At 40.7% G+C, this 12036-nt stretch overlaps 1 protein-coding gene across 1 annotated transcript in view; it reads right to left on the bottom strand.

The window, feature by feature from the left end:
• Positions 1–10913, bottom strand: part of COL6A6 (collagen type VI alpha 6 chain) — a 109935-nt gene extending 99022 nt beyond the window's left edge. The window contains exons 1-5 of the mRNA XM_054595776.1: positions 10853–10913; positions 7941–8537; positions 6032–6652; positions 4340–4900; positions 2976–3533 (exon numbers count right to left, since the gene is read on the bottom strand). Coding sequence (XP_054451751.1) covers positions 2976–3533; positions 4340–4900; positions 6032–6652; positions 7941–8537; positions 10853–10913 — 2398 coding nt within the window. The remainder of the gene's footprint in view (positions 1–2975; positions 3534–4339; positions 4901–6031; positions 6653–7940; positions 8538–10852) is intronic.
• Positions 10914–12036: the final 1123 nt, after the last annotated feature.

The raw sequence follows: 12036 nt of genomic DNA, 5'->3' as shown, positions 1-12036 counted from the left end.
TGGACTGAAAAAAAAATCACACTACTATGGAGGTTTTCCTGTTTAAACAGTTCCTTCAGCATGTGCTTTCATTTATATAAATTTGTCTGTTTAAGTCATGGGGTTCATGAGATTTTATTCTCAAGATAAACCTTGGGGAAATGACCAAGTGAAAATGAATTTTGGCAACACTGTATATTTTTTCATGGTTATATGATGGCTGACTTTTCAAGGTTACATTTTCTTTCTGTTTGACATTCTGGAAATATTATCTATTTTCATTATTGGGCCTCATCATAGAAATAACTCCATTTCACACTTGGCCCAACTAAGGGGTCCTAGCATGACACTCCCATTAACTTTTTATTCCTTGGGTCAAGCCATGGAAAAGTAAAGCAGAAAGATCCAATTAATACTTAATCCATGTATATGTAGTATATTCTGTCTAAAAGTGCAGAGGTCTAAATGCCAACTCATACATTCTGGAGATGTGAAATTGTAAGGTGTTTAATGATTTAGTCCTGATGTAGCACAATGTCTCTGCAGGCCTTAGCAAGGTAAGTTCCAAATGTTAACTCATCCACTCTGGAGAAATGGAATTGAGAGAAAGTATTCGCCCAGCCCTCCCCCAGAGGTTCACCACATTTCCTTCTTTTGCCAGCCACTTGCTCGTATGTGTTAGGGCTGTTGAAAATCCAGTATATTACCCCCAATAACTTCACCAAAGGCTGAGTCAGATGATAGAAAATATATATTGGTCTCTGCAGCTCCTGACAGAGTTCCTGAAACGCCTATAATTTCCCAGATAATGGGAGTGTCTTTTGTTTTAATGCCATGACTCTGGATGGGACTCTACTACGTGTTTCTTTCCTGTTGCTTCATGGAAGGCATGGCTCCTGGATGAGGGCTGGTCACCGGAAAGACCAAGCTTGGAATTTTCAGCCCCACCCCCCATTTGTTTGAGAAGGGAGAAGGGCTGAAAATGGAAATAATGAGAGATCATCTCAAAAGGATGGGGTTCAGAGAGCTTCCAGGTTTGGTGTACTCATGAAGGTGCTGGGAGAGTGAGGTGCTCAGAAAGGGCATAGAATATGGTCCATGCACATGGAAGCTCTGCAGCCCCTCCCCTCTAACCCACCTGATGCATTTCTTCCATCTGGATGTTTATCTGTATCCTTTATCTTATCCTTTAATGAACTGATAAACCTAAGTGTTTTCCTGAGTTCTGTGAGCAACACTAGCAAATCAAACCCAAGGAGGGGGTCATTGAATCTTCAATCTATTGCAGGTTGGTCAGAAGCCCAGGTGATAACCTGAGCTTGTGACTGATGTCTGAAGTGGGCGTGGGGGCAGTCTTACGGAAGCAAGCCCTCAATCTGTGGGGTCTGATACTGTCTCCAGGTAGATGGTATCTGCATTGAGTTGCTGCTATCTGAGAATTGCTTGTTGATATGGGAAAGAAACCTCTACACATTTGGTGACCAGAATTGACAGAAGTAAAGTATGTCTTGTGAATAGTAAAGAAGACAACAGGAAAGAAGCACAGTAGAGAGGAACTGGGGTTTTCCGTACAAAGGAAAAACATTGAGGTTTTTCTTTATAGACTAGTTCCACAAAAGAAGAAACTACATCTTTCTGGCCTTCAACTCCCCTGGGGAGTCTGCTTGGATTACCCAGGGAACTCGGGGCAGATTGCTAGGGGTTAAGCACCCTTTGAAGAATTCATATTTGATCCCAATGGAATTACCAGGAAAAACAACGCAGGTGTGACTCTCTTACTACAAAACATGGACCACGATCAACTCTCTAGTGGGAGTTGAACACAACTGTTATTTGAACAGAACAATGTTTCTCCCTTTCCCTCAAAACTCCATTAAGACCATAGTACTTCATAGAGATATTTTTCCAGAATGCTTCTGTCATCAAGCCCTGAGAGTCACAGTATAAATAAACCCCTTATATTTGTAAAATTGTTGTTTTATGACTTTCATTCCTTTAGTGTCATGAGAGGAGGACTGGGACTCTACTATTTACTTCCTTTGAAGCATCCATTGTTCACGTTCTCCTACTACAGTCCTCCTATGTAGGATTTAAGAGATATCAAAGTATTCTCACAAACGTCATCTCCTTTTATATACGTAATGGTTTTTAAAAACTGTAAAATAAGCCAACATATAGTAGATGTTAGGTCAAAGGGAAGCTGCATTGCCCAGCAGGGTATGCCCCCTCCAGGGCCTGCCTTCGCAGTCCACACGTTACCCAAGGACTCAGCGTGGGCCCTTCCTCTCAAGGTGGAACAGATTTTGTGGTGTGATTTATGCTCGAGGGTTTCCCATGGGATCCAGCTGAAGATCAATTCCAGCAAAGGCCACCTTCTTACTTAGTTTTCCCATGTCCCATTCTGGTTTCCCTACTCCCCTTCTGAAAACACCTCCTCAATAAACCACTTCTATAAGAATCCCCAACTCAACTTCTGTTTCTAGGGAGCCTGAACCTAAGACCCGGCATGATACCACTTTTCTTCAATGGAGGCCTCAGCACCCTAGTGCTATTTATTTATGAATGGGAAACACTCTGGGTGGACCCAAATTGTTCAGTACTGGTTCTTTTAAAATTTTTTAGAGAAGGGAGGGAGAAAGAGAGGGATAGAAACAACAATGTGTGGTTGCGTCTTGAGTGCCCCTAACTGGGGACCTGGCCTGTAACCCAGGCATATGCCGTAGACTAGACCTCGAACCCATGATCCTTTGGTTCACAAGCCAACACTCAATCCACTGAGCTGCTCCAGTCAGGGTCCTTACTGATTCTTTAATTCAACAGTTCGGCTGAGGGAAGTCACATTTCATATGTAGATCCAAAGCCACTAGGATAAGCATTTCAATTAGACAAAAAGTTTGTAACGTTCAAATAGTGGTCTACTTAACTCAAGAAATAATGACTAATATGGACACGTGGTATCTGGATAGCCCCACTAGTGGACAAGCCCAGGCACCTACCTTCACGGGGGCTGCATATTCCAAAAACAAGATCATCTTCAATGCGCTGCAGGATGTCGAAATTCTCAACATAAAAAACCATCTCTGGCCTCCCGCTGATCTCCTCCAGTTGGGTAACATTGGAGCCAAACACCCCCACAGAGTAGATAATTATGCCATCTTGCCTAAGTGCTACTGCTGGGTCCTTGACTATGTCATGAGCTATGCCATCCGTGATGAGGATGAGAAACTTCCTGACACTGGGCCGGCCCCCTTTGGCAGGGCTGAAGTACTGAGACACAAAGGCCAGGGCACTGCCCGTCATCGTGGTTTGTCCAATGAGGGTCATTTTGTTTACTGCATCTGAAAGTTCACTTTGGGACCTGTATTTGTTGAGCTGAAACTCCTCCTTATTGATGTCACTGAACTGGACTACGCCAATTTGCACCCGATCTGCCCCTATCTGAGATTTGCTTATCAGGTTTTTCATGAAGGTTTTCATTTTCTCAAAGTTCTCTTTTCCTATACTGCCAGAACTGTCCACCAGAAACATGATGTCAGCTTTCATCTCTTTGCAGGCTGTGTGAGAGAAAAATGAAATGTTTACTTGTGTTTAAAAAAAAAGAGTGAACAGAAAAATCCAAACACAAATAATTCAAATAATTCTATATTGAAGTTAAGGACTGGTAATGTCGGTAGCAGGTAAATAAAGTATTGGAGGCAATAAAAGTGAGACTACTCTGTTTGTTATTTAGTAATTTGCTTTAATATATTATTCATGGTTTGTCAACCTGTCAACCTCAAGACTATTGACATTTTGAGCTGGATTATTTTTATCATGGAGGGCAGTCTGCATTGTTGGATACTGTGGAATGTTTAGTAGTATTACCTCACCTTTACCCTTTAGATGCCAATAGCATTCCCTTAATTACAACAACAAGAAATGTCTCTAGACATTGCCAAATGACCCCGAAGGAGGGAAAATCCTCCCCACCTTCCCCGGTTTAAAACTATTGCTACAGCTCTAAAAGAATTCATAAATATTTTGTTAAAAATCAATTTAAATAAACCTGAAGTACTCCTTAAAATAAGAAATCATTTGATCATTTACACATGTAGTGCCTAAGCATAAATCTATGCTGGGAGGGATTTGTAGGAAGAAGCTAATTAATACTTATAAGGGAAAATGTCACCAAATATCTTTATGCCTCAGATATGCATTTGAATACTATAATGGGCCCTCAGTCTTCTTCTGAAGACAAACACAGCTACACAAATCAACAAATCTCAACCTGGAAATTTGTCTCTCCAAACCTGCAGTGTCAAATATTGCAGGAAGGCAACCTGTGAGCTAAAGTCCACAGGTAAAGTCAGCATTCTCTTACCTTCTCCAGCACAAATTTCTTGAACAACTTGGTTTCTTATGTTTTTCAAAGAGTCAAAGTCATGCACATAGTACACCCTCTTTTCCTCGCCTGCAATCTCTCGCAGCTGTGTTTTGTTGGCCTCCTTGATCCCGATGGCATGAACGTGGATGAGCTCTTCTCTCAGTTTGTTTGTAGGCTCCAGGATGCTATCCTCGGACATGCTATTTGTCAGGACAACAAGATGACACGGCACTCGGTTCCCTCGCTGCTGCTTTGCTTTTTGCAACAGCCCGAGGGTGAAATTCAGGGCTGTACCCATGTTTGTACCCCCACCCATCTGCCTTATGTTCTCAATGGCCTTTCCCAAATCATGCTTGTTAGAGTATTTATTGATCTCAAATTCCAAATCCCAGCTGTCAGCATACTGAACGGCCCCAACACGCACATTCTGGGGAGCAATGTTGAACATCCTTACAACCTCTGATAGGAATGTCTTCATTTCTTGGAAGTCTGTGGCCTGGATGTTCCTGGAGCCATCAATGAGCAGATAGATGTCTGCTTCTTCAGTGTCCAAACAACCTGAAAGGGGACCAAGAAGTTGAGTGTGGCACTGGGACACATGTGATGAAGAAATGGGAGTAGATGGTAAGAACAACAAATACGTTCATCTTCAGACTAAAAAGAAAAAAGAAAAAAGGTGGGGGTGGGGGGAATACCTTCTAGGAGTAAAAGACATGCTCTGCTAGGGGAATCGTAGCATCAGTTGGGCCAAAAGAATTTCCTGTGGCAGTTTAAGATTCTTTTGATAATTCTCTGTCATGAATCAAGGTAAGCTGGGATAGAATAAAAGACTGGGATGAGAATTTGAAGATGTCTTTTCACAAGTCACTCCTCTCATTAGTGAACAATTGGTTCACAAAAATGTCAAGTGGTGTATTGTGCAATGGAGAACGTCTTTAACTGAACATTGTGGGCATATGAGCTCTCTTTCTTGAAATCTTGAACAAATATTTTACTCCTCATTCACTGCTGGTCAGTTAACAAAATTAGGGGTATTGCAAGTGACCTTATTTGTGCAGACAATGGCACTTGTATAGTGAACATGCTATAAATATTTGTTGAAGAATATACTTGTGTGTGTATATACACACATAAAATATACAGCATGCACATGTATACATAAAATACATAAAATATGTTATCTCTGTCTCTCTAAACTCACAGATACTAGAATAGTACTTCACAACAAATTACTTACAATGTCCTCAACCCAAATCATGCTTTCTCTTCATTCTCTAAATGGGAATTTGAGCATGAGGGGAGAGGAGAAAAGAGAGAGGAGTTACAGAAAGGAAAAAGAAACAAAGGAAAGAGCAGGGGAACGTGAGAGGCAAAGGAGACGGGGAAAAATGAAGGGAGAAAAATAGCAAAGGATGGTATTTTCTGGGGTGTTGTAAGTAACAAAGAATCCAATCAGAGCTACTCAAAAAAGGAGGTAAAAAGGGAAATCCTTTTGACCCATCTCAGCACCTCAATAGCTTTTATTTTCCTCCACCTACATTTCATTGAGATCAAGTTCAAGTAAAAAAGTAGGAAGTTATTCTCACTCCCCACCTCATAACCCATCAATCAGCTTTGTACATAGAATACCTAAAAGACAAGGCAAAAGAAATTGGATGGAATAGTACTTGTCTCTGCAAAATACTGTACCGGATTTGAGGGCTTCAGTTTGTTCAGAAAAGACAGAGACTGTGTGTGTTATTTGGTTCCTCAGCTTCTTCAGAAATGTCTGGTTGTGAGCAGGCAGGTCAGAGAAGGTCTTCAATTTGGAGACATAGAGCTCGGCGGGGTGTGACGCGATCTTCTCCAGCTGGCTGTCACTGGCCCCCTCCATGCCCAGGGTGAAGATGGCCACTCCCTGGCGCCGGAGGTTGACAGCCGCCTCGGTCACGTTGTCTTCCGAAGGCTGGTGGGTCACCAGCACAGCAACCTGGGGCACACCCTGATTCTTCCGACTGCCGTTCCATGCACTGAAGACTTCCTCCCTGATCTTTGTGAGGGCAGCCCCGGTGTAGGCCTTCCCGGCCTGCGGGAAGAGGCTCTGTATAGACAGGAGAACCTCCGACTTATTTATGCCCCTGCTCAGTGAATTTATCACCTGTGTCTCATCGCTGTAGGCCACGAGGCCAACCCTCATGCAATTTTCCTTTATGTCAAGAGCAGATATACTTTCTTCTAGGAATTCTTTAAGATAGTCAAAGTTCTCCAGGCTGCCATTGACAGACATATCCAACAGGAACACAATGTCAGCTACTGAAGCGCCTTGGCAAGCTGTGGGCGAGGAAGGAAGGAGCACAGTTTTAGCTGGAGGCTCAGCACCTCCGCTCAGCATTACAAAGCATGGGTAACATCTACCAGAGTGTGTTATGAACTTAAAGAAGAAGATATACAAAATGATTGTGAGGCTGATATCAGAGGGTCCTGGATTCAAATACTGAATCTTAGCTAAACTCTAAACTTCAATGTTCTCCTCCATACGTTGGAGAGAATAGTGATATTTACCTCATAGAGTTGTTATGGGAGGTAGTTGAGGTAAGGAGTTTAGCATGGGGCCTAGTATATGAGTCATTCAATGAACAGCAGCTACTATCATATGAGAATCATTAAACATCATCACTGTTAAAATCCGCATAATCCAAATATTCCTAAGAGATGGTCCTGGGATACCAACTTTACTTTTCTCATTAATTTATTTGGGAAAGGTATTAGTAATAGGATTCGTAGTTTCATAGAATACCACAAGGAAAACATTCTCTATTAACAATAGACCATTTTATATGCCATGTTGTTCAAACTGACTTAAGAAGAAATAACGGGAGCTTCCTATGTTGCTTGTATACTTTGAGTGAATTGTTTTTGACTGGCTCTCCCCTGCCCTTCACTTGAGTGATGTTCATAAACTCTCAGCCAATATGCTAATTAATAGAATAGTACAAGGTCCCCAGGACAGCAAGATGGCAGTGGAGCGGAACACAGGGCAGCTGATTTAGAACAGGGACGCAGGAAGGGAGGCAGCATGGGGGCAAAATGACATGGGCCTGGGAATTGGAGACCTGACCTAGCTCTGACTTTAAACTGCTGTCTGCCCGGCCCAGGTTACGTCACCACCTCTAAGGACACCTGCAAGTTCCTCCCTGCAGATTAGGAAGTTTGGACTACATAAAGTTGTTTCCAGCTCCGACATTCTGTGGTCAAGGATTTCTCTAGGAATAAAATTTACCTTTTAAATTAATCAGTAATAAAACTACATAGCAACAAAAGCCCAGGGAGATAGCTCACAGATAAGCTAGTGGCAGGGAGAAAGCATCACTGAATTTTAAAAAGCATGTAAACTCTGTGCAACGTGGACGGGGAGAAACATGGAACACCTAGGCACTTGGGGGTCCACTAAATGATAATGGCCACAATCAATGGGTCCAGATGAAGGCACAGATATTTAATAGTTAAAAATACAGCCTGACTTTTGGGCAGAAGGGATAGTCAGAGCCTTAATTCTCTCTCTGTGCTGATTTTTTTAAAAAAGCATTTTATCATTTCTAAACATGCACCCTGAGCCCACCTTCAGTAGGAGTATCATCAAATGCTCCTTCCTTGTACTGAGCCGCATCCTTGATGATCTGCGTCATGTTCTGGGAGAACGCGCTGAGGTCTCTGACCGTCCGGAGCTTGAAATGAAACTGAGCCGTGGCCATGGCCTTCAGGTTCTCCTCAGAAGCTGTCTGCAGCCCCACGGAGATGATTCTCACCCCCTCTCGCTGCAGGGCCTTGGAAGCCACTTCCACGTCATCCTCAGATTCGGCCGACGCCAGGACCACCAAAATCGGGGGAAACAGTTTCTTATCTCTCCCGTTGGCTGGTTTGGAGAAATAGACCTTGTGAGCCTCCTGGAGAGCGTTTCCTATCCGCAGGGAGCCGCCCTTGAACGCGAAGTTCTTCTTGAGGTGGTTCAGCATGGGGTTCCTGCTCTTGAAGGTGTTCAGCTGGAACTCACTGTGGAGACTGTCACTGTACTGGGCCAGGGCCACGCGGTACTTGTTGGCCTCTATGGGGAGACTGTTGATCATCTTGTTGATGAATGTTTTCACGAGAGGGAAGGACTTATTTCCCAGGTGATCAGAGCTGTCCACCAGGAACACGATGTCTGCATACTCAGGGTCTGCAAACCCCCACACAAACAAACCAAAACATAAACTTTAAAAACATACTACTATGCTTACTGTGAACCATATGGGTAAAAATGTATTTTCCTCTTTTATCTGTATTTTAATACCTTCTCAATGGACTGAAAATAGTCTGGAATTACACATCCTCTCAAGAAAAAAAAAAACAAACTTGTTTCTTGGGCTAATTCTTTTACACATTCTCTCATTTAAACTCGAAAAGTTAAGCATTGCTTTTGCAAGGAATTAGTTAATTAGAAATAGGTAAATTGAGAGTAAAAACTCCTGGCTTTTTATACCATTAGTCAATAATTTCCCCTTGTATCTTTTTAAATTTTTGCTTTCAGGATTTGACCTCAATTTATTTCAAGAGGATAAAAGTTACAATAGGCAAATAAAGTGTTTCAAGTTTTTTTGAATGGATAAATCTGAAAGATAATTCTTTACTATGATTCCAATGTAAGTGCTGCAACAAAACGATCTGATTATCTTATAAATGTTAGTTTTGTATGCCAGTGTCAAATTGATGAAGTTTACAAAGAACCTAAAAATCACAAAAATATGGGATTGTCTTAATCTATTTTAAAGTTATTTACAATATTTTTTGATAAGTCATATGAATGAGTGAGCATTACAATTGATAAATTTATTCTCACATATGTAACATGTGATAGAAACCAATACACCTTAAGCTAGGAAAGTGATTATGGTTTTAGTTTCTATTGATATTAACAATATAATTTTCATATAGGAAAACACTACTTTGCTGGACTTTTAAGCCTTCATTCAATGCCAGGTTCAATGCTGGGTATGTAGAATTATATTTTCTTGTGATAGGGAATTATAAGGTTCAAGCACAAAATGTTGTTTATTGGTGATCTGTAGGTTTGAATTCAGAGCTCTCATCACTTTAGTATATGATCTGTTTCTTATCCAGGGAAGGAAAGGAAATGTCTGTGTGAGTTTGGGTGGTGTATATTTAAGAAAACATGATGCAATTGAATAAGTAACAGAAGTCCTAACTAACTCCCAGTTCTGTCAAGCCATTCAATCTACTTGGGCCTCAGTTTCTTCACCTTTAAAATGAATAGATTAAGTGAGAAAATATTTAAGGTCCCTCCTTGCTCTGAGATTCTGATTATCTGAAATGATTACTAGATAAATTCTAACAAATGAAAATAACATCAATCTTTTCCTAACTGCAGCTGCTAGGAAACCAGTTTTGGAACCCCTGCATCTTATTTCATTCTCTTTATAGCAGTCTGTTTGAGGTACAGTGGATAAAAACCACTCTTTCTTGTCTTCTAAATAATCTAATTCCAACCAGCTTGAGCTTCCTTTGATGATCACATAGCCAGTAGCATTGGAGGGGAAGGAATAAGAGAAGGTGACTTAATATCTTCCTCCAAGAGAAGCTGGAACCCCTACGAGCCCTGTCAGGTCAGCCCTGCCCAGCATAGTTTGACTTGTGACCAAAAGTGACCTTTCTATTCATGGATAAATGTCACATCTTGTGTAGAGAAAGGAAATGTAGCAACTGGCACATGAGCTAGATTCAGGTCCTGTTAAGGCCCATCACTACATCTAAACTGTGGAACAATTGGGGGAAAAGTATTGCCTTTCTTTAAAAAGCTTAATTATCAGGCCCACTGAGATATAAACAGAAGATGTTTGCAGAGCAGTGTCTTAGTTTATCTCTTCAGAGAACTTGCTACCAAAGTCAGAGTCATTGAGAAAACTGTAAAAGCTAACATAGGTGGCTCTGAACATAAAGTGACCAGTATGAGAACTAATTATTTAAGAAGGGGTAGAGGCAGAGAAGGGTAGGCCAGTATTTTGAGGTAAAGTCCACTGGATATATTTTGCTGAGAGACAGTAGACAGCTAGGGTGCTTTCTCTTCAGAGTAAAAATATTTTCTTTATAATAACAGATACAGAGTTTAAACTGGAGTAAAACCTGGATGCTTAACCCAGATAATGTTTTGGCACAAATGAATTAGGAAGAGACATTCCAAAACCTCCAGGCTGGAACCTAACAGTAAGAGACAGAATTCTGTGCAACCTCCCAGAAGACTTGAAAGCGGTTGAAACTGAGGACAAAATAACAGCTCTCATATCTTTCTATCGTTAACAAGAAATAAATCGCAGAGACAAATGATCTTCAAAAAGAAATTGAGCTACCACCCCTACCCTGACCACCATCAAAATCAAAACAAAGTGAAACAAAACTCAACTTTTAAGTAAGTCAAGAGCATACATTATCTGTTTTCCAAAAATGATAATTAAGAATTATTTTCATTTTTTTCCTTACCAGAATCTTGGTTCACAGAAACATGGGAGCAAATTATTATGAGGAACAAAATCAGCAGCATTTTCCTATTATGAACTGAAAAACCTCCAACTTGAAATCTGAAAAGGTGAAAATGAAAACGTCTAAAATTGTTTTGGATATTATTTAGGAAAAAGACACACACAAAATAATGTAATAAATTGGGTGCAATAGGAGATAAGGAATTTCTGAGGTTCTCTGACCTTCTGATCTGTGAAGTGCCTTAGAGAAAAGTGAACCACCACCATTTACTAAGTCACAGTTTCTCCTGGTCCCCAGACCCTGTGGAAACACAAGATTTTAAGTTGTCAGTGGAGGTAGCCACAAGTCTTCTACTTCCTACAGTATTATGTGTCCCTATTAGCCATTTTGCTTGTACCCTAGTGTCATCACCTGTCTACTCACTGTCAAGACAATTCAGAGTTCATGGTTGGGACAATCGAAGGCTGGATTTCGTAAGTATTTGTAGTTGTGGTCATTTTTGAATTTTTTTTCTTTCTCTACATAATTAATTAGAAAGATGACCATTTCCCTTTATCCTTGATGAAAGAAGATGAAAAATAAGTAGTGATCCTCCATATTCCATACAATGTCTTCCTCCTCAGAGTGACTCAATTTGTACTATTTCGCTTCCAACTCCTTAGAACTGCATGAGGTAAGAGTTTTCTGATTCTAATTAGGCCTAAGGCATTGTTAGCCACCTTCAGTTTTTCATTTCATAGAATGAAACAGGATATTAAAGTTACTGAAAATAAATCTTTTAATTAAGTGTTGGGCTCATTCACTCATTCATCCACTGAATGAAAAAAAAGTACCCATATTAATAAGCTAGTGTCTATTTCTTGCTTTATTTTTACTCAAACGTGTATTTGCAATGTTAAATATGGTTGTCTCACACCTTGTCAGGCAGGATCCTGGTGCTTAATATATCACCCCTTCAGAAAAGAGACCTTTGCCAAAAAAAAACCCATCCCCATTTTCTCACCTACTTCATCGTTCCTCTGACAGTTTGGAATTTGGGACTCTTCTATTCTTTCATACAATGCCTAGATGAGATCAATTTTTCAGGCTGTAAATCAGTTTATCAATTCAATTCCAAAGGTAGTCAGTGAGCTGGAAGGGACTCTGAAGTGGGAAGGTTTTTTTTTTTTTTAATTTTTTTTTTA

This window comes from Pteronotus mesoamericanus, unplaced genomic scaffold (assembly GCF_021234165.1).
Source record: "Pteronotus mesoamericanus isolate MK-2021 breed Mesoamerican mustached bat unplaced genomic scaffold, CSHL_Meso_final scaffold_54, whole genome shotgun sequence".
NCBI lineage: Eukaryota > Metazoa > Chordata > Mammalia > Chiroptera > Mormoopidae > Pteronotus > Pteronotus mesoamericanus.
Note: the sequence above shows the minus strand (reverse complement) of the source record. Positions and strands in the feature narration are given on the sequence as shown.